The sequence below is a fragment of the Salvelinus alpinus genome, chromosome 3, assembly GCF_045679555.1.
Source record: "Salvelinus alpinus chromosome 3, SLU_Salpinus.1, whole genome shotgun sequence".
In the NCBI taxonomy this organism is placed as follows: Eukaryota; Metazoa; Chordata; class Actinopteri; order Salmoniformes; family Salmonidae; genus Salvelinus; species Salvelinus alpinus.
Window position 1 is genome coordinate 29,448,355 of NC_092088.1, and position 23,489 is coordinate 29,471,843.

At 45.5% G+C, this 23,489-nt stretch overlaps 1 protein-coding gene across 1 annotated transcript in view; it reads left to right on the forward strand.

Annotated features, from left to right (window-relative positions):
• lrp2b (low density lipoprotein receptor-related protein 2b) overlaps positions 1–23,489 on the forward strand; it is a 127,644-nt gene that overhangs the window by 18,400 nt on the left and 85,755 nt on the right. The window contains exons 17-36 of the mRNA XM_071391154.1: positions 477–669; positions 942–1,067; positions 1,547–1,677; positions 6,005–6,142; positions 6,758–7,036; positions 7,427–7,669; positions 10,183–10,305; positions 10,609–10,725; positions 10,995–11,191; positions 11,321–11,501; positions 15,337–15,585; positions 15,889–16,097; positions 16,390–16,574; positions 17,089–17,317; positions 17,854–18,031; positions 18,978–19,106; positions 19,446–19,612; positions 20,436–20,579; positions 20,828–20,937; positions 21,296–21,473. Of these exons, the coding sequence (XP_071247255.1) occupies positions 477–669; positions 942–1,067; positions 1,547–1,677; positions 6,005–6,142; positions 6,758–7,036; positions 7,427–7,669; positions 10,183–10,305; positions 10,609–10,725; positions 10,995–11,191; positions 11,321–11,501; positions 15,337–15,585; positions 15,889–16,097; positions 16,390–16,574; positions 17,089–17,317; positions 17,854–18,031; positions 18,978–19,106; positions 19,446–19,612; positions 20,436–20,579; positions 20,828–20,937; positions 21,296–21,473 (3,506 nt within the window). The remainder of the gene's footprint in view (positions 1–476; positions 670–941; positions 1,068–1,546; positions 1,678–6,004; positions 6,143–6,757; positions 7,037–7,426; positions 7,670–10,182; positions 10,306–10,608; positions 10,726–10,994; positions 11,192–11,320; positions 11,502–15,336; positions 15,586–15,888; positions 16,098–16,389; positions 16,575–17,088; positions 17,318–17,853; positions 18,032–18,977; positions 19,107–19,445; positions 19,613–20,435; positions 20,580–20,827; positions 20,938–21,295; positions 21,474–23,489) is intronic.

Genomic DNA, 23,489 nt, shown 5'->3' on the forward strand with positions numbered 1-23,489 from the left:
GTGTTGTACTGCAATATCAGCTCTGTTCCAATATTCACTTAGCATACTACTTAGAATGAAGTGATTTATTGGACCTGCATCCTAAGTGAGATGTTAGTGTAGACATAGAAAAATAGATTCCTGTCTTTATGCACATAAGTGATTTTGTAGTAGGAAAAAGATTGCACTGAAGAGGTAGAAGGCTGAAGAGGACTTTACACATTAGACTTCACCTTTACACCTTCTACATTGCTAGTTTAAGTCTGCGTTGCTACCTTAAAGTGATTTATTTCTCCAACTCACTAATTCTACTCTTTCATTTACTACAACAAGCTTCATTGAAGTTACTAATACGTAACATTTCAACATATCTGTTTTGTTCTCTGGTATTAAAAAGGAAAAATACCACATCCCATTGTCAGGCGACGGACAAAGAAAACATAAGAGTTGTGGACATTACATTTTTCATGCCGGGAATTGAATGTTTTGTTCTCCAGACACAGAGATCCTGACAGGCTACAGGGTGGGCCATGCGGAGTCCATGGCGTACGACTGGACCTCCAAGGTCCTCTTCTGGACATCCAGCTCCTACAGGGTGGTGGTGGCCTTCAGAGTGACCGACAAGTCCAGGCGGGACATCGTGACAGGCCTGAAGAGCCCCAGGGGTCTCGCTGTGCACCCCAGTGCCGGGTGAGAACCAGAATTTTTACTTAAACGTAATCTTTTTTTATTCAGGTTAGTTTCATTGAGATAAAATCTATTTTTGAAGAGAGAACTGGTCCAACCAAGACAACAGCAGCGGGGAATAATGTTTCAAATAAATGTCAGACATAACAACACGTCATAAACAATTTAGGATCAGTTTTGCCTCGTAAACCACAGTGAATAAGAATACATGGACAGGGGGGGGGGGGGGGGGGGTTCTCTCGAGACAGTACTATAACACAGATATTGGCCCACAGATATCTGTTCTGGACTGACTGGTACCGGCCAGCAGTGATCATGAGGTCCTGGACTGACGGCAGCAACGCTGTTCCCCTCATCAACACCACATTGGGCTGGCCCAACGGACTCACTATTGACTACATGTAAGGAGGAATACTATACACATCTGTTTGTTTAGGTGTTTCTATGCGTCCCAATTTTCCACCCTTCTGCCCAATCATACTCGACTCGAGTGATTGCCGATGAAGACTTCCCTTCATGGATTTAAAAGGAAAGGACTGGTATATGAAGTAAAGTGGAAACTGCCTCCAGCCCATGCCTTTACCATTCCAATGCTTTTAAATGTAAAGGGAAGAGTACACAAATGCACACTTTTCAGAGAATTGCAGGTCGTCCCCTAAGATTTCACTCCTGCTCTTATAGTAATGGGCGCTTCCTTCACACTTTTAGTCAGTTGACATGTTTTTAAAACAACTGGCATTTTATATGGAATTGATCAGATCTCTGCTAGCATGTCACAGGAATATTTGTCTCATCAATGTAAAGACGCATAGCTGATTCCTATGATGATTCGGCGCCTAAATAACAACCTGATCTCTTCTGACTTGGTTCCGGTTGGCAGGAATGACAGGCTGTATTGGGCGGATGCCCTTCTAGACCAGATAGGCCACGTGGGCATTGACGGGTACGACAGACAGAAGTTCTCCAACATCGGGCAGATCACCCAACCCTTCTCCATCACTATCCATGCAGGTGGGCACAGTCAGATGAGCCCATGACTCTTATCTTTATTTGTGTAACTATGAGTTGAACTACATGTACATTTACATGTGACAAATGTTTACATGTGGGTTACAAGTAACATCTTTTCATTTAGTTTATTGGGGGAGGGGGGGGGGGGGTGACTATGGATCTGTCTCCATCCATTCATACGTACGTTAGTCACACACAATATCTCAGAGACCATGGCCCGATTTTGACAAAACTTGAGTGAATGGTGCGTCTTGCCATGAAGATCTGACATTTACAAGATTACACTGATTGGCCCAAGGGGGGTGCCATAGTAATCATCTGAAATCTTTGAACGAGCATATCTCCTGTCCCGTTTGAGCTACAGCCATGAAATATTATACATATATGCAGAACCCTCATGAGTAACATGTTCCCGTAAGGTCCTACAGTATAGGTTTTAAGGCTCCCGAGTAGCGCAGCGGTCTAAGGCACCGCATCTCAGTGCTAGAGGTGTCACTACAGACCCTGGTTCGATCCCGGGCTGTATCACAACCGGCCGTGATCGGGAGTCCCATAGGGCGGCGCACAATTGGGCAGCATCGTCCGGGTTTGGCCCGGGGTAGGCCGTCATTGTAAAATAAGATTTTGTTCTTAACTGATTTGCCTAGTTAAATAAAAATAAGCTCTGCCCATTAGATTTTCAGATTTTTTTTGTCCCCCACCAAACTTTGAACAAACATGTCTCCTGCCCTGTTTGACCTACAGTCATGTAATGTTTATACATATGCATCTCCTCATGATAAACAAAAAAGTTTCCCACAAGGACCTATAAACTCTGCCTATTAGATTTCTGCAAATTAGACTTTTTGTCCAACACGATTGTGTGGGGGAATAAAATGCTGCTACTCTTCCTCCCTATACGATTTGATGACACGACATTACCACCTGGTCTTTTGTCACAAAACTTTGCACAATAATAGAAGGTCACTCCAAGGATCACTCCGATTGACCACATGGTATCTTAAATGTGGCTATTGCGTGCTTGGCCCCTGGAATTGCTACTTGCAGCTATATTTCTGGATAATTGACATTCAGATTTAAACCAAAAAATAACCACATAGCACGATTTCGGAACAGCTCTGACACATCTACCTGTGAAATTGTCACGATCGTCGTAAGAAGCGGACCAAAGCGCAGCGTGGTTAGAATACATTCTTCAATATTTAATGAAGAACACTTAAACAAACTTACAAAACAAATAAGACGAACGTGACCGCTATATAAACAATGTGCTAACATGCAACATAACATAGACAATAACCCACGAACTACCCAATGAATATGGCTGCCTAGATATGGTTCCCAATCAGAGACAACGATAGACAGCTGCCTCTAATTGAGAACCAATCTAGGCAACCATAGACATACATCACACCTAGACTAGCAAACACCCATAGAAATACAAAAACCCCTAGACAATAAGAAAAACACCTGCATCCCCCATGTCACACCCTGACCTAACTAAAATAATAAAGAGAACAAAGATAACTAAGGCCAGGGCGTGACAGTACTCCGGACTCCGGCCGCAAAACCTGACACTGAAGGGGAGGGTCCGGGTACTCCTTCTTACGGCGGCGGCTCGGGTGCGGGACGTGGACCCCACTCCACCATAGTCATTACCCGCTTTGGTGGCGCCTCTGGAGCGGGAACCCTTGCAGCGAGTCCCGGACTGAAGACCATTGTAGAGGGCGTCACTGGACAGAGGGGCAGCTCCGGACTGAGTGGTAGCTCCGGACTGAGGGGCAGCTCCGGACTGAGGGGCAGCTCCGGACTGAGGGGCAGCTCCGGACTGAGGGGCAGCTCCGGACTGAGGGGCAGCTCCGGACTGAGGGGCAGCTCCGGACTGACGGGTAGCTCCGGACTGACGGGCAGCTCATGACTGAGAGGTAGCTCATGACTGGCGGGCGGCTCTGGCGGCTCCTGACTGGCGGGCGGCTCTGGCGGCTCCTGACTGGCGGGCGGCTCTGGCGGCTCCTGACTGGCGGGCGGCTCTGGAGGCTCCTGACTGGCGGGCGGCTCTGGCGGCTCCTGACTGGCGGGCGGCTCTGGCGGCTCCTGACTGGCGGGCGGCTCTGGCGGCTCCTGACTGGCGGGCGGCTCTGGAGGCTCCTGACTGGCGGGCGGCTCTGGCGGTTCTTGACTGGCGGGCGGCTCTGGCGGCTCCTGACTGGCGGGCGGCTCTGGCGGCTCCTGACTGGCGGGCGGCTCTGGCGGCTCCTGACGGACGGCTCTGGCGGCTCAGGACAGACGGGCGGCTCTGGCGGCACTGGACAGACGGGCAGCTCAGACGGCGCTGGACAAACGGGCAGCTCAGACGGCGCTGGACAGACGGGCAGCTCAGACGGCGCTGGGCAGACGGGCAGCTCAGGCTTGCCGAGGCGCACTGTAGGCCTGGTGCGTGGTGCCAGCACTGGGGGTACCGGGCTGGGGACACGCACCACTGGGTGAGTGCGGGGAGCAGGAACAGGGCATACTGGACCCGGGAGGCGCACAGTAGGCCTGGTGCGTGGTGCCGGCACTGGTGGTACCGGGCTGGGGGCACGCACCTCAGGGCGAGTGCGAGGAGCAGGAACAGGGCATACTGGACCCAGGAGGCGCACAGGAGACCTGGTGCGTGGTGCCGACACTGGTGGTACCGGGCTGAAGACACGCACCTCAGGGCGAGTGCGGGGAGCAGGAACAGGGCGTACAGGGCTCTGGAGACGCACAGGAAGCCTGGTGCGTGGTGTTGGCACTGGTGGTACTGGGCTGAGGACACGCACCTCAAGGCGAGTGCGGGGTGCTGGAACTGGAGGCCTGGTACGTGGGGCTGCCACAGGAGAGCTAGTACGTGGGGCTGCCACAGGAGAGCTAGTACGCTGAGCTGGCACAGGACGTGCAGGGCTAGGGAGGCGCACAGGAGGCCTGGTGCGTGGGGCTGGCACAGTCTTCACCAGACGGCTAGCACGCACCTCAGGACGAGTATGGAGAGCTGACTCAGGTGACATCAAATCCCTGACACGCTCCGTCGGGCGGATGTCGTGCCTCATGCACCAAACCAGCACCTCCCTCATAACTCTCTCCTCCAATCTCCCCATTAACTCCTTTACTGTCTCTGCTTCGCTCACCTCCAATACCGCCCTGACCGGCTCTGGTTCCTTACGGTAAGCAGGGGGAGTTGGCTCAGGTCTGACTCCTGACTCTGCCACACTCCCCGTGTGCCACCCCCCAAGAAATTTTTGGGGCTGCCTCTCGGGCTTCCTACCGCGCCGCGGTGCTCGTTTCGCCAACTCCATTCTCCTGTAACCCTCCTCGCACTGCTCCAGCGAATCCCAGGCAGGCTCCGGCACTCTCCCTGGGTCGACCGCCCACCTGTCTATCTCTTCCCAAGTTGTATAGTCCAGATTCTGCTCCCATGTCCAGAAATCCTGACTTCGCTGCCTCTCCTGCTCCTGCGTGTTACCACGCTGCTTGGTCCTATTTTGGTGGGTTATTCTGTCACGATCGTCGTAAGAAGCGGACCAAAGCCCAGCGTGGTTAGAATACATTCTTCAATATTTAATGAAGAACTCTTAAACAAACTTACAAAACAAATAAGACGAACGTGACCGCTATATAAACAATGTGCTAACATGCAACTTAACATAGACAATAACCCACGAACTACCCAATGAATATGGCTGCCTAAATATGGTTCCCAATCAGAGACAACGATAGACAGGCATCACACCTAGACTAGCAAACACCCATAGAAATACAAAAACCCCTAGACAATAACAAAAACACCTGCATCCCCCATGTCACACCCTGACCTAACTAAAATAATAAAGAGAACAAAGATAACTAAGGCCAGGGCGTGACAGAAATGAATGTATTTTCCCACATGCCACTAAGTTTGTTGTCTTTCCTTTATCCTGTAATGCATCTCCATATCAAGCATGGAATCCTTTCTCTGACATCCCAGCCATTGAGAGCTATCAAGTTTTGATTTCCAACAAGGGAAAAAATACTTTTTTTTCTCTCTCCCATTAATCCACACAACATAAGTTTTAATAATTGGCACTAATTGGCCCAAGCGGGGAGCTGCATCATTCATGATTACTGTTCCTTTTGCAAATTTTTCTCTTTCACTTTTTCATCTCTCTCTACCCCCTCTCTTTCCCTTGTCTTTCTTCCCCTCCTCTCTTTCTCTCCTTGTTTTCCCTCTACTCTTTCCCTCTCTCTCTTACCCTTCCTCACTCTCTTTACCTCCCTCCCTCACTCTCTATCTCTCTCTCTTCCTCTCCCTTTTTTCCCTCTCTTCTTCCAGATTACCTGTTTGTGTCAGACTCGAGGACCAGGTCGGTGTTCCGGATGCGGAAGAGGGACGGGGGTGAAATTACCCCTATCCGAAAGGGAATCTCCGGAATCCTGAGTGTCAAGGCTTACACAGCTGACCTTCATGGCTGTGAGTGAAAAATAAGCCATTTTACAAACTATTTTGTTTTGTGAATAGAGTTTATGCACCTAGTACGCAAAATTAGCATTAGCATTTAGGTTACTCGCGAAATGTCATCTCTACTAGCCCGGGTACCAGTCTTTTTAGTTAACATTCCACTCCTTGCCACTCCTGACAAATGGAGTGTAATGTTAGCTAAAAAAGACCGGTACCCAGGCTAGTAGAGATGACATTTCGCGAGTAACCTTAATGCTAATTTCGGTTAAACCACCTCGTTTTTTTTACCACTATATCCCTGGTTAGGGGGCTGGTGAAAGAATGGCTTATCTTGATGCACTGCTAAACTACAGCTGTGCTGTGTCTTTTACCATTGTTCTTTTAAAAATCAACCGAGCCTCAAGTCACACAAGTTAAACAAATGGCAAGTTAAACACAGACATTGCTGTATTGATTTGTGCTTATAAAAGCTTTTGACATTGTTCTGCAGCATTTCATCTGGGTGTTATAAACCAGACACTATTTCTCTCTCTTTCTAATAATAAAATAATACATGGGTTTTAAAGACCCAAATATGTTTCTGCATGTCTTTTTTGCACATCTTTTCTTCTCCTCTCTGCCTCAAAGTGTTCAACAGCCGGTGCAACATGGTACCAAATGGCCGCTGCAGCCACTTCTGCTTCCCGACGCCCTCCTCTAGCCGCGTGTGTGGCTGCCCCTATGGAATGAAGCTCCAGGAGAACCAGAGGAACTGCGTGAAGGACGACTCAGAACCCCCTATAGACACCAGCTGCGGAGACTACTCCTTCCCCTGCGACGGGGGCCGCTGCATGCCCAACTCGTACCGCTGCGACGGGGTTAAAGACTGCATGGACCAGACGGATGAGGCCAACTGCACTGACACAGGTGGTGGCACTAGAATGCATGTTTGCATCCTGGCAATGTGACTAAAACGGAGGCCCTCTCGGTCAGGGATTCTTTTGTTTTATATCTCTATGAGTGGGGGACAGTGCAGGCATTTTGTGTTTGAGTGGGAGTGTGCGAACGTACATGTGCAAGATTGTTTGTGGTTTTCATTAGTGTGTGTGTTTATGTGAAATAATGAAAACTGTACGAGCGTGTGTCCAAGTGTTGTGCTAACATAGAAAACATGTTTGTGTGTGAGATAATCAGCATCATGTAACTGTATCCTATCGTGCTCCCAAAGCAAACAAAACACAGACAACCCAACAAGTTTTACCTATGTCCTCCTCTTCATGCTTCTTTCCTCTTCTCCTTCCTTTACCTGTTTACCAGGCATGACCTGCTCCCCGTGGGCATTCACCTGCGACAACAAGCACTGCATCCTGTCCGGCTGGCGCTGTGATGGCCACGAAGACTGTGGCGATGGCTCAGACGAGGTCAACTGCCCCACACGTCTGCCCTTCACCTGCAGTTCAGAACAGTTCGCCTGCACTGACGGCAGCAGATGCATCCCCAAAGCCTGGACGTGTGATGCCGACAAGGACTGCAGCGATGGCTCGGATGAGAGAAACTGCAGTGAGTAAAAGTGGGAGGGGGCAGGATTGTTAGGGGCGGATAGAGTTTTATAAACATACTGTTACTTAAGTGTATCCATAGTCAAAAAATCCTATAGGATTAGTGAATTTTCTAATCGAATCCTATAGGATTTTGTCACCTATCAGATTCCTATTGGAATCCTATTGCACTACTTTTTTCCTAATGGAAATCAAAAGTAATCCTATTGGATCCTATGGCATTAACACAATCCTATTGGATGTTGGCACCTCTATCAGAATCCTTTTGGAATCCTGTTGGAGTACTTTTTTCCTATTGGAAATCAAAGTAAGCTTATTGGATCCTATAGGATTCTCACAATCCTATAGGATTTTGTGTCAACTATCACACTCCTATTGGAATCCTATTGGACTACTTTTCCCTATTGGCAATCCAAAGTAATCATAGTGGATCCTATAGGTTTCGTAGGATTTTGTCACCCCAATCAGAAGTGTTTTCTTAATTTAACACATTAAGTTATAGTTTGTTCTCACGTGTTCCAGTACAATAAAATAATGTAATTGACAACATTTTTAGTTGATCGGAAACAACAGTTCTATATTAATTTCTGTTTTTGTTCACCACCACAATATGGGAGAGATTCAAGGGTGTTCATTTGAAGTATGACCACCAGAACAGCACACCTTTTTCGACAAAACTCTGTTATTTGATTTGATTCTTATTCATGCAACTTGTCTATGAATTAGACATTACAATGTGACATACAATACTATGTACAATGTTACAATAACACAAGAATTTAGGGGGTTTCCCTATAGAATGCACAGCATCTTTACATTTCTTATATGTATATATAAAATACGTTTACCTACAGTAACACAATACAAGAATCCAATAGAAAAATCTGAATTAGATAAAATCATATAGGATAGGTTCCAAAATATGATAGGATTTTGTATTGGATTCTAATAGGATTTTTTTCATTCAAATCCTATAGGATTATTTGACTAGGGATATGTTTACTTGCCTGATGACTCAAACGGAATTCTTCTGCTTCTATATGTTCGCTACATACTTAAATCTGAGACTGCCATCATTGAAGTCGTTTGTGTTGATGTCAAAATGAGGGGTGTTGTACAAAACAAATGAATCAGCGATTGGATCATCTCTAACCAATCAGTGTATCAAAGCCAATGATGATTTTTCTAAATGCTGCTTTACCTAGGTGTGTTCAACTTCTGACTCTGGCCGAACCCATCTGTTTCTGGGACCAATCAGAATGGTTAGAATGTGTTTGCGTTGTAGAAATGGTCAGGGAGGTACTCAGATCCAGATTCATTGCGGACAAGAAATTAACATCCGTTGGCGTGGCGTAGCGTTCGGCCGGAGCAAGGAATTTGGGTAGCCAGGAAAATATTTCACGGTATATGATTGCCTTGCGGAATTGTACTGAACTATATTGTTGATTTGTGTGTTATTTTATTTGAAGGGGCAGACTCATAAAGTCCTAACTTCTAATTTCTCAAGCCTTTACCCTCTCATACCTTTAGCAAACAGACATGATGTTAAAGGGATAGTTACATTTTTTTGAATAAACTAAAATGTGAACTATAAGGATTGACCTCTGTCTTAATAAATCTGTCAGGGATTGTTCTGCCATTGAAATCCGTGGACGGGCCTTTTTTCAGGTCGCCTTTAAGTCCAAACTGTTTAAACTTTTTTTGGGCTGAGATTTTTCCTGGGATGGAAAAACACTTTTAATGTAAACTTAAAGCTGCAATATGTAACTTTTGGAGGCGACTCACCAAATGAACATAGAAATGTGAATTATAGATCTGTCATTCTCATTGAAAGCAAGTCTAAGAAGCGGTAGATCTGTTCTATGTGTGCTTTTACTTTGATTTTGTACACCAGCTTCAAACAGCTGAAAATGCTATATTTTTGGTTATGGAAAATATATTTCACAGGGGTTTAGATGGTACAATGATTCTCTACACTATACTTGCTTGTTTTGTCCCATAAACTGAAATCAGGCGAACTATTTGAATTTTCGCAACCAGGAAATGGCAGAGCGATTTCTGCATAATGCACCTTTAAACGACTATACCAGATATAAAGTAAGTAGAAAATATAATGGACCTATATATTTTAACTAACAATCTCTACAATAAAAGCTAGACAGTCAGGGAGTAATGAAAATTCCAAAAACAATGAATTTAGCAGTATATATTTTGTAATTATGTTTGAACAAAAGAACACAGCATTAGCCGTGGCAAAATGCATGTAATGGCAGGAAATTTCCTTTAAAACTGCAACATTTTCTCTCAATTGCATGGCAAAATGTGTTGAACTGCAGGAAATACGTTTAAAAATGCAAACATTTCTCTACACCGCCAAGATGGGAGGCCTCTGAAATGTCTCTAAAATTCAGTCGTGTCGATGGGCCAACCGTGCCCCCTGCCACACCCGTGTCACGTCGACCACCCAATCCCCGTTTTGATTCAGAAAAAACCCTGCTCTGTCTCTTCTGACAGACGGGACCATCGCTACGTGTGAGCCTGGGTACTTCTTCTGTCCCGACCACCGCTGCATCTACAGCTCCTACGTGTGTGACGGAGACCAGGACTGTATGGATGGCTCCGATGAGAAGGACTGTGGTACGATGAGTAATCTAAGACTATCCTCCTCCGTGTGCTCTGCCACTGTGATGTATAAGAGAGAATTAGTTCTATTCAATAAGCTTCTATTTCTTTTTAATAAGCGTCTATTTCTTTAAGTACTCTTGTTAATCTAAGTTTTGTATTTTGCAATATTGTGCAATGTTTTTCCCCACCCTTTCTATTTCTCAACTATGCTCTTTTTTGCCTCTCATTTTCCTACTCTCCCTTCTCCTCCCCTCACAAACCCCCCTTTACCTCTTCTCCTTTACCACACCTCCTCTTCTCTTCCTCTCCTCTCAGAGTTCTCCTGTTCATCCTATGAGTTTGCCTGTGCCAGTGGTGACCATTGTGTCAGTAGCATCTACCGCTGCGACGGGGTCTTTGACTGTCGGGACCAATCGGATGAGAGCGGCTGCCGTAAGTCAACTCTACCTGCTTCCTGTACCATCATCCTGGGTTGACTCAAGTCATATGACAAATTCAGTTTTGTTTTTCCCGTAGGAAAAATAATTGCTTTATACTTCCTAACTTTGAGTATGGCTGTGTTTTAATTTTATTGCAAGGACTTATCAAGCCAAATATTTGTGCTTATCTGAGATTTAATCATATATTAATTGTATAATATTCAGCCCTCCAATGTCCTTTATGGACTCCTCAATCAATGTGTTAATTGCTTACGTCTGCAGCCACGCGAGGACCTGGCCTCTGCCACAATGATGAGTTCCAGTGCCAGACGGACGGCCTGTGCGTGCCCGACGAGTGGGAGTGTGACGGGCACCACGACTGCGAGGACGGCTCTGACGAACACAACTCGTGCCCGCCTGTAACATGCCACAGCAACTATTTCCAGTGCGCCAACGGCAACTGCATCTCTCCGAGCTGGGTGAGTGAGTGGGTGGGTGAATGGGTGAGTGAGTGAATGAAACAAGTGAATGAATGAATTTGATTAGACAAATTCTAAACGCACGGGAGTGAATCGCCTTGTTTCCATTGCGGTCGTTGTTATTATCAGGTGTGCGACGGCGACAACGACTGCAGGGACATGAGCGATGAGCAGAACTGCCCCACGCCTCCTTTCATGTGCCCCTCAGGCCAGTGGCTGTGCCCCACCGACCAGGTGTGCATCGTCCTAGGGAAGGTGTGCGACGGACAGCGGGACTGTCCCAATGGAGCTGATGAGTCACCCCTCTGCAGTGAGTGACAAGGACGTTTCTAGTTTAGAAGTAGTGTATGACATGTAATAACTTTCAGGTACACAAGTGAAGTCATTAAGAAAGATGCCTGCACACTGTTGAGTGCTCCTGCAGTGTTATTGTGTAACGTTTTGACCTGAAGGTAGTGCTGAGAGATGAATGCTTTTTGAGTTCGGTTCGGTTTCGGTTAGATTATTAAAATAAAATTGCAGATTTTTCTTTTACATTAAATGCACTATGCATTATGTGGGTTGAATGCTGTAACAATACAGAATAAAAATATGAATTAAAGTCCCGTGAGGGTAGTGACAGCCCATTACTGCTTATCACTAAGTGATATGACTTTTATAGGTAATATTAACCATAATTTATTCATATTAATTTTTTATAAAATATTTCAGTTGTGTGTATTAAATTTGTTTTATTTGTGCATTCTTCTATCTTTTCTCTCCCTCTATGTGTCTGCCCCACACAGACCGCACAAGTAGACTCGCAATGGAGTATGGTCATTGTAGTTAATTCAATTGAAATCAAATCAAAATTACCACGTTTTCTGCGCTAAACTATGTAGAATATATGCCTGTTGGAAACTACAACTCACTACTACACTGAACAAAAATATTAACGTGTTGGTCCCATGTTTCTTGACCTGAAATAAAAGATCCCAGAAATGTTCCATAAGCTTTTTTCTCTAAAATGTTGCACACAAATTCATTACATCCCTTTTATTGAGCATTTCTCCTTTGCCAAAATGCTCCATCCACCTAAAAGGTGTGTCATATCATAAGAATCTGATTAATCAGCATGATCATTACACAGGTGCACCTTGGTGCACATTTCGGTCACACAACACAATGCCACAAAGTTTTGAGGGAGCATGCAATTGGCATGATGCAGGAATATCCACCAGAGCTGTTGCCAGAGAATTTAATGTTAATTTCTCTACCATAAGGTGTCTCCAATGTTGTTTTAGAGAATCACAACCGCAGACCACATGTAACCACACCAGTCCAGGACCTCTACATCCGACTTCTTCACCTGCGGGATCGTCTGATACCGCCACCCCGACAGTTGATGAAACTGTGGGTTTGCACAACCAAATCATTTCTGCACAAAGCCGTCTCAGAGAAGCTCATCTGCGTGCTCGTCGTCCTCCCAGGATCTCGACCTGACTGCAATTCGGCGTAGTAACCAACTTCAGTGTGTAAATGCTCACCTTCGATGGCCAATGGCACGCTGGAGAAGTGTGCTCTTCACGGATAAATCCCGGTTTCAACTGTACCGGGCAGATGGCAGAAAGCGAGTATGGCGTCATGTGAGTGAGCGGTTTTCTGATGTCAATGTCGTGAACAGAGTGCCCAATGGTGGCAGTGGGGTTATGGTAGGGCAGGCATAAGCTAAGATTGCATTTTATCGATGGCAATTTGAGTGCACAGACATACCGTGATGAGATCATGAGGCCAATTTTCGTGCCATTCATCCGTCACCATCACCTCATGTTTCAGTATGATAATGCATGGCCCCATGTCTGTACACAATTCTGGAAGCTGAAAATATCCCAGTTCTTCTATGGCCTGCATTCTCACCAGACATGTCTACCCATTGAGCATGTTTGGGGTTCTCTGGACGTGTAAGACAACGTGTTCCAGTTCCCGCCAATATTCAGCAACTCCGCAAAGGCATGGAAGAGGAGTGGGACAACATTCCACAGGCTGCAATGAACTGCCTGATCAACTCTATGCCAATGAGATGTGTCGCGCTGCATGAGTCAAATGGTGGTCACACCAGATACTGACTGGTTTTCTGATCCACGCCCCTACTTTTTTTAAAAGATATCTGTGACCAACAGATGCATATCTGTATTCCCAGTCATGTGAAATCCATAGATTAGTACCTAATGAATGTATTTCAATTGCCTGATTTCCTTATATGAACTTTAACTCAGTAAAATCTTTGAAATGGTTGCATGTTGCGTTTATATTTTTGTTCAGTGTACATCGCACAGTTCGGGCTTGATCTGATTTCACAAAAAAAATGACAAATTGAACTGAGGTCAATATTGTTTAAATATAGGTCAATTAATTGTTTAAAAATGCTCAGCACTACCTGAAGGTCTTAGTCAGGCTGACAATGATGTTACACGCAGTTGTCTCTGACTTTGCCTGTCTGTTTCGGGGATTGAAGTTGTATTCATTTGAACAGGAAAATTACAAAATGAAAGAAATTGCTCAACGAGACAAGTGATGGGGTGTGAATAGACATTACTGACCTGTCTCTTGAAAAGTCACGTTATGTGTTTTCTCCATTTTCCTAGGGTATATTGACTAGCGCCTTAAGTGTTGATGTTAAGATTGACATGTGATATACATTTTTAAAATGGTTATGGATGTTGAGTGAAGACTTGTTTTAGTCTGTCCATGTTAGGTGAGGGCGCCATGCAATAAGTAGTAGTGGTACTAGCGTGACTTTAACATGTGACAACATACTTCTGCATATATAGTGTATGTGGACACCCCTTCAAATGAGTGGATTTGGCTATTTCAGCCACAACCGTTGCTGACAGGTGTATAAAACCGAGCACACAGCCATGCAATCTCCATAGACAAACATTGGCAGTAAAATGGCCTTACTGAAGAGCTCAGTGACTTTTTCAGTGACTTTTCACCGTCATACGATGCCACCTTTCCAACAAGTCAGTTCGTCAAATTTCTGCCCTGCTAGAGCTGCCACGGTCAACTGTGGCATTGTGCTGTTATTGTGAAGCGGAAACTTCTAAGAGCAACAACGGCTCAGCCGCAAAGTGGTAGGCCAAACAAGCTCACAGAACGGGAGCGCCGATTGCTGAAGCGCGTAAAAATTGTCTGTCCTCGGTTGCAACACTCCATACCAAGTTCCAAACTGCCTCTGGAAGCAACGTCAGCACAATAACTGTTCATCGGGAGCTTCATGAAATGGGTTTCCATGGCCGAGCAGCCGCACACAAGCCTAAGATCACCATGCGCAAAGCCAAGCGTCGGCTGGAGTGGTGGAAACGCGTTCTCTGGAGTGATGAATCACGCTTCACCATCTGGCAGTCCGACGTAAGAATCTGGGTTTGGCAGATGCCAGGAGAATGCTACCTGCCCGAATGCATAGTGCAAACTGTAATGGTCTGGGGCTGTTTTTCATAGTTCGGGCTAGGCCCCTTAGTTCCAGTGAAGGGGAATTTTAACGTTACAGCATACAATGACATTCTAGACGATTCTGTGCTTCCAACTTTGTGGCAGCAGTTTGGGAAAGACCCTTTCCTGTTTCAGCATGACAATGCCCCTGTGCACATAGTGAGGTCAATACAGAAATTATTTGTCGAGATCTGTGTGGAAGAACTTGACTGGCCTGCGTAGAGACTTGACCTCAACCTGATCGAACACATTTGGGATGAATTGTAACGCCGACAGCGAGCCAGGCCTAATCGCCCAACATCAGTGCCTGACCTTACTAATGCTCTTGTGACTGAATGGAAGCAAGTCCCCGCAGCAATGTTCCAACATCTTGTGGAAAGCCTTCCCAGAAGAGTGGAGGCTGTTAGAGCAGCAAAGTGTGGACCAACTCCATATTAATGCCCATGATTTTAGAATGAGATGTTCGACAAGCAGGTGTCCAGATACTTTTGGTCTAACATTTAATATGTTTAAATATTACGTTTATTTAACAGTGACACATATACTGTAATTAAAACATAACTCTCAAGGAGAAATTTGATGCATTGTACTAGATTTAGCTAAACAGGTCATTTATATCTACTGTCCCTGAGCAGGTGAACAATAAACATGCCTCCATGTTTGTTCCTCCATAGACCAGGAGGACTGTGCATTGAACAACGGGGGCTGCAGTGACAGCTGTATCCAGGGTCCTTTCGGAGCAGAGTGTACTTGTCAACCAGGCTACCAGCTCCTCAACGACTCCAAGACCTGCGACGACATCGACGAGTGTTCCATCCCAGGCTGGTGTAGCCAGCAGTGCTACAACGAGAGAGGCTCCTTCCGCTGCTCCTGCTCAGACGGCTACCTGCTCGAGGCCGATAGTCGCTCCTGCAAAGCCACCGGTAAGGGTGCAACCTAACATTGTAGCTGTTCGTTCGTCGCTATTTGCACTTCGAAATAATATATTTATCTTTGGAATTTTGAGGTGAAAGTGATGTGATTATTTTGGCGTTACAGTAAAAAAAAGAATCCCAATCGTTTTTATTGGCGTATACAAAGTAAGATATTGTCATGGAAACATTTTAGCCATGTAATGTTAGCAAATATTTTTATTACAATATATTTGTATTCATCTAAATGCTAACTCCCTCTAATCTATTGTGAAATACTTTTTTTGTATTTACTACTTATTGGTTTACCTGCAGACCCCACAGCAGCCACGCTCCTAGTTGCCAAGCGCAGTCAGATCATCTCCAACAAAGTCAACCTCCGACCGCCCCTCATCCACCCTGTGGTCAGCGGTTCAGACATCGTGACCGTTGACTTTGACCGCTTGACCAGCAGAATCTACTGGGCCGACGCCTCGCTGAAGAAGATCTTTACCTCCTTTCAGAACGGCACGGACAGACGAGAGGTCTGAGAACACGCTGAATGATGGTTATTTTTCGGTTATTGCTTCAAGAAAAAGCCTTTGTCCAGTTTTTAATAACAAATATGGTTATTTAATATACATCAGAATGCTGTGCCTTATTAGGATTCTTAATATTTCATCCATATTAACACAATATAACAGTATGACCTATATGACGTGCTGAAACTCCAAAATACAGTGTGTTGTAACGGCAAGAATTCAAGCACATGAAATTGAACTCCACTATGGTCTACAGTGTTCTAATATACCGCACTTTGTTCTTCTGTGGTTCTAGGTGTTCTCCACTGGTCTAATGGTACCGGAGAGCATAGCTGTGGACTGGGTGGCCAGGAACCTTTACTGGACCGACTCGGTGATGGAGAACATCGAGGTGTCCACTCTGGACGGCCGCTTCAGGAAGGTCCTCCTCACCAAGAACGTCACCAGCCCCCGTGGACTGGCTCTGGACCCCCGAAACCAGTAAGGCCTTTCACTGCTAACCATAGGAACACAGCAATGATTGAATGATCAGTAACACTGAAAGGTACCTACATAAGGATTTTATAGCACATTCATTAACCATACATAGAACATTCATTAACCATACATAACACATTCATTAACCATACATAACACATTCATTAACCATACATAGCACATTCATTAACCATACATAGCACATTCATGAGCAGTAGACAATAATTCATTAAATTCCTGTCAACAAATGCTAAAATTATGAATTACTTAATTAAGTTATTTAATTACTGCTTATGAATGTGTTATGCTGTCCCTTTTTAGGAACCCTTCAAATAAATAATTGCTAAATTAGCCTGCATCACTGCATTTTACTTTACATGTTGTTCTTTGAATCATTGTTGTGCATTATTTTTCTCTCTGTTGAGTTCTCGACATCTACCTTATTCACTGCAAAATCACAGCACAGCAAAGGTTAAAAAAAAGTATCATAATTGATATGGCATTTGACCTTTCCCAGCACCAACGTAATGTTCTGGTCAGACTGGGGTCAGAACCCGAGGATAGAGATGGCCTACATGGACGGCACCGGGAGACAGGCCATTGTCACCACCAAGCTCTACTGGCCCAACGGTCTGGCCCTGGACTACACCACGCGCCGGGTCTACTTTGCTGACGCCTACCTCAAGTACATTGACTACTGCGATTACAACGGCAACAACCGCTTCCAGGTCATGGCCAGTGATATGGTGAGCATGGTTAAAACCAGCAGGCTGAGGTTGTCCTAAAATGTACAGTGTACACTAGTATCTTATTCTTATTGTAAGGGCCCATGAATAATTTGTTCTCATGGCACTACTTCCTACAGTATCGCATTCATTGGTAACACTTAATGCAGACGGTAATGCATTGTAATGCTGTTATAATGCATCGTAAGACTTGAGCATAAGCATTTATGACCCTTTATAATGTCTTAGTATCATCTCATGTTTGTGGCTAAATAACTGCTATATAAATACATGATAAGTTGTATAATAAGACATTATAAAGGCTCAAACAATAACATGTAATGAGTTGTAATAAGTTGTATAATAAGACATTATAAAGGCTCAAACTATAACATGTAATACGTTGTAATAAGTTGTATAATAAGATATTATAAAGGCTCAAACAATAACATGTAATAAAGGATTGAACACGTTGGCTTTAAGTAAAGTGTCACCCTTTTATCCTTTATAAATCCCGGTTTCTCCACCACTCTGTCCTTCCCCCTACCTCTCTGTAGGTTCTTCAACACCCCCACGGTATGACCATCTTCGAGGACCACATCTACTGGTCGGAGCGCTATACTTCCCAGGTCCTGAGGACCAACAAGTTCCACGGGGGAAACACGACCACCGTGATCACCAACGTCTACCAGCCCATGGGCATTGTCATGGACCACCCCATCAAACAACCAGCAGGTAACGTTCAAACAACGTCCAGATAACATTCAAACAAACAGTAGGTACTGTTCAACAACTTCTGGATAACATTCTAACAACCAGCGGGTAACATTCAAAATACGTCCATAAAACATTCAAACTTACCATTTGTTTATAGTGGATAGTGCTGAACAATTACAATAAATTCCGGTTATTGAATGATGTCAGTTGAATGAATTGAATTCCATTTCGTTCTTTTTTTTTGTGAGCGCAATGCGCAGTTTCTCTAGAGCTAAATCAGATCAAGCCTGAACTGTGCGTTGTAGTAGGGAGTTCTACGTAATTTAGCGCAGGAAATGTACTATAATTAACTATAACCATAACCCATTGCGCACCTCATTGTCCGGTCTGAGATGGAGAGAAGTGACAGAAGAAGGCGCAAGCGAGAGGGATAGAGAGCTTCGTGAGGTATCTCTACCTGAAAATACATGATATAAGTGGTTGATAGTTGGTATTTAGCCTTATTTACTTTGAAGAACTACTAAAACAGTGATTTTGTCAGACCGCATAGGCAGCAGCTCTATAGAGATGAGATGATGACTTGGAAATGAAATAATAAAGTAATAAAATAAAACAAATGTAATATACATAACAACTGAAATATTTTATTAAAGTAATGTGAATAAATTATGGTTAATAAGTAATAAGCAGTAATGGGCAGCCACTACCATCATTGGACTTGTATTAATTGTTTTATTCTGTGTTGTTACAGCTTTCAACCGACATAAATGTAATGCATAAGGCATTTAAAGTTAAAAAAAAAAAGTATAATCAAAACCAAAATCGAAAAGCTTGATTATTTTTTAATAATCGAACCGAAACCGAACTGACCTCAAAAAGCACTAATCGCTCAGCACTAGTAGTGGATAAAGCATTACTTTATAGTTCCATTGACATTATTGTTCCATTGTTTTCCACTATGCAGCAATCAACCCATGCGCGGAGCACCTGTGCAGTCAGCTGTGCCTACTGTCTGGCTTTAGGCCCAGGTACTACACCTGCCACTGCCAGTCTGGCTGGAACCTCAACAGTGATGGGCGCACCTGCATCAAAGGTACCCTAACAGCAGCTCTAATGATAGGCTTGTAGCCTCTCTCTTAGCTCATCTATTTGACCCGATTAATTATTGCTGTCATAGTACAGTACAAGGGAATTTTTATATTCCTAATCAATTGTATTTTTTTCTATACCACTCTGATTTATACTATTCTGTATGAAGGCAAATGTGTTACGTATTTGTCATAACATGATAAATGGAGATAATGATATCGCAAAGGCCAATCAGAACAAAACACTGGTAGATTTTGCTTTTCTGTCTCTTTCACATTCTATTCAATTCTATTCCACTCCATTCCACCTCATCCCTTTCTATCCTACTCTGTCTCTACCTCAGATGACACTCCGTTCCTGATGGTGGTGAGGGAGACTGTGATCTTCGGCATCCCTGTGGACCCGGCCGACCCCTCCAACAACGCCATGGCACCCGTGTCTGGCATCACTCAGGGGCGGGACATTGACTTTGACGACCAGGAGCAGTTTGTCTATTGGGTGCAGGACTCGGTGAGTGACAAGTTGCTCACAGTAAATAAGCCACTACTATTTTAAGGGTTGCAAAATTCTGGTTTTGCAAAATTTTCAGGATTTCCAGAAATTTCCCGGTTGTGAGATTCCCGTAATAGGGCAGGAAAAAACAGAGAATCTGGAATCCTCCAACCAGGATTTCTGGGGGAAAAAAATTTGACGGTTACTGGAATTTTGCAACTTTAACCATTTTTAACCTTTAAATTTTAACCATGTTCTGACAAAGAGTAAAAACTCAAACAGACGACTAGGAAAATGCTTAAACCAAGTGTATTCACCCACTGGGTCCAACAGCTGAAAAGACAAAGACATGTTTACACAAGTACATATATTTATACCCTCTACTGGGCAGAGTCAACTTCTTGCACATCTAGACAGCCAATACATCTCTGTTGCTGGGCAGGAACTTAAGTGGTTCCTCTCATGGGTGTAGTCACAGCCTTGCCTCCTATGTGTGTATGTCATAGGACTGTTCCTGCTCACTACATCTGACCTGACCTCGGCCCACATTCCTCACTTCTCCCTCATCCACGGCTATACAACCTTATCAGTGACTGAAACCAGACTGTTACTCTTTCCCTCTCTCCATAGGATGCACGAGACTTGACAATAACATGTTCTGACAGAATGTACATTTTCTGGGCTCCCCTTTCTCACTTAGTAGATTTCCATACACCCAGGTCTAATATGGTAACACGAATAAGGATATTTCAAGTTAGAACCCAACACCCCCAAACTCACTTATTTCAAGTCTGGATTCGAGTCTAATATAATTTCATTGTTTGCTGTCTCCCACTCGCAGAGCTCCATTTACAGGGTGAAAACTGATGGAACCAATAGGACTCTGTTTGCTCCATCTGCAATCATTGGCTCGCCCTCTGGTCTGGCTTTTGATTGGATAACTCGCATGATGTACTACACGAACCCAACTAATAAAGCAATAGAGGTAGCGTATCATGTCCTCATTGTAAATTATGTATAGACTATATCTGACTTGCTTTTGTAGAAGTGCAATATCATTACTTGGCTCAAGGTGTTATTGGATCCAATATAGAGATGACAACCGAGTGGTTTCACGCTAATTGTGACTATATCTCTTTACTTTGCATACTGTAGTCTTTTCACTGCGTTGGTAGTGACATGGTTATAATGTATTAATTGAACATGATATAGCAAGTTTCTCATCTACTGTAGGTCATTCGTGTGGATGGAGTTCAACTCTACAGGAAGACCCTCATCACAAACACAGGGAAGCCAGAGGGAGCAGGGGAGCCTATTGGAATAGCCCTGGACCCAGCCAGAGGGTAAACACTCATCTGTGTATCATTATTACTAGTTACAAAGGATACAACTAAATAAATGTAATACTGACAAAGAAGTAGTACTGTATGTGTGTGTGCCGTCCTGCGTATGTAGTGTGTGCTTAATTGGCAAGTAATAATACTGTACAGTTTGTTGGCTACTGATCTATTTAGGAAGTAAAATAATCAATGTGACTTTATACCAACATTGTACCAAGCATTTCATAACGTTATAGGGGAAAGTCAACGACAACACCAGACATATTTTGAATTGTTAGTCTTCATTCCATGTCATCATCAGTGGATTAATACTAACGCTAATACTAATTAATACTAAACTTTCTGACTTCCTGCTTGATAGTAAATTGTTCTGGACAGACCGGGGGACAGACAGTGGCGTACCTCCTAAGGTTGCCAGTGCTGACATGGATGGAGGCAACCTGAGGAACCTCTACACCGTCAACCAGGGGATCATTGGGTTCATCACCGCAGACATCGCTGTGAGCAAGCTGTACTGGGGCGTAGCCAGCACCGGAGTGGTGGGTACCGAGTTACACAGAAACAAATATATCAAATTTGATTGGTCGCATACACATATTTGCAGATGTTATTACCGGTGTAGCGAAATGCTTGTGTTCCTAGCTCCAACAGTGCAGTACTATCTAACAATTCACAACAATACACACAAATCTAAAAGTAGAAGAATGGAATTAAGAAATAAATGAATATTAGGACGAGCAATGTCGAAGTGGCACTGACTAAAATACAGTATAATAGAATACAGTATATACATATGAGATGAGTAAAGCAGTATGTAAACATTATTAAAGTGACTAGTGTTCCATTATTAAAGTGGCCAGTGATTCCATGTCTATGTATTTAGGGCAGCAGCCTCTAAGGTGCAGGGTTGAGTAACCGGGTGGTTGCCGGCTAATGATGGCTATTTAACAGTCTGATGGCCTTGAGATAGAAGCTGTTTTTCAGTCTCTCAGTCCCAGATTTGATGCACCTGTACTGAACTCGCCTTCTGGATGATAGCTGGGTGAAAAGGCCGTGGGTTGGGGGGTTGATGTTCTTGATGATATTTTTGGCCTTCCTGTGACATCGGGTGCCAAGCGCAGCCAGAACTGCCCGTCTGTCCTGAGCCTTCAAAGCCGCCCGTCTGTCCTGAGCCTTCAAAGCCGCCCGTCTGTACTGAGCCTTCAAAGCCGCCCGTCTGTACTGAGCCTTCAAAGCCGCCCGTCTGTACTGAGCCTTCAAAAACGCCCGTCTGTACTGAGCCTTCAAAGCCGCCCGTCTGTCCTGAGCCTTCAGAGCCGTCCGCCAGACAGGAGCCGCTAGAGCCGTCCGCCAGACAGGAGCCGCTAGAGCCTTCCGCCAGACAGGAGCCGCTAGAACCTTCCGCCAGACAGGAGCCGCTAGAACCTTCCGCCAGACAGGAGCCGCTAGAGCATTCCGCCAGACAGGAGCAGCCAGAGCCTTCCGCCAGACAGGAGCAGCCAGAGCCTTCCGCCAGACAGGAGCAGCCAGAGCCTTCCGCCAGACAGGAGCAGCCAGAGCCTTCCGCCAGACAGGAGCAGCCAGAGCCTTCCGCCAGACAGGAGCAGCCAGAGCCTTCCGCCAGACAGGAGCAGCCAGAGCCTTCCGCCAGACAGGAGCAGCCAGAGCCGCCAGCCAGACAGGAGCAGCCAGAGCCGCCAGCCAGCCATGAGCAGCCAGAGCCGCCAGCCAGCCATGAGCAGCCAGAGCCGCCAGCCAGCCATGAGCAGCCAGAGCCGCCAGCCAGCCATGAGCAGCCAGAGCCGCCAGCCAGCCATGAGCAGCCAGAGCCGCCAGCCAGCCATGAGCAGCCAGAGCCGCCAGCCAGCCATGAGCAGCCAGAGCCGCCAGCCAGCCATGAGCAGCCAGAGCCACCAGCCAGCCATGAGCAGCCAGAGCCGCCAGCCAGCCATGAGCAGCCAGAGCAGCCAGCCAGCCATGAGCAGCCAGAGCCGCCAGCCAGCCATGAGCAGCCAGAGCCGCCAGCCAGCCATGAGCAGCCCCTCAGTCCGGAGCAGCCCCTCAGTCCGGAGCTGTCCCTCAGTCCGGAGCTGCCCCTCAGTCCGGAACTGCCCCTCAGTCCGGAGCTGCCCCTCAGTCCGGAGCTGACCCTCAGTCCGGAGCTGCCCCTCAGTCCGGAGCTGCCCCTCAGTCCGGAGCTGCCCCTCAGTCCGGTGTTGCCCCTTAGTCCGGGAGCTGCCCCTTAATCCAGTGGGGTTAATTTGGAGGGTGGCCATTTGGAGGAGGCTACGGAAGCGGGGTTTGACTATGGTGGGGTGGGGACCACGTCCGGAGCCGGAGCCGCCACCGTGGACAGATGCCCACCCAGACCCTCCCCTAGACTTTAGGTGGTGCGCCCGGAGTTCGCACCTTGAGGGGGGGGGTTCTGTCACGTTCCTGACCTGTTTTCCTTGTTTTTGTATGTGTTTAGTTGGTCAGGGCGTGAGTTGGGGTGGGCATTCTATGTTATGTGTTTCTATGTTGGGTTAAATGTGTTGCCTGATATGGTTCTCAAT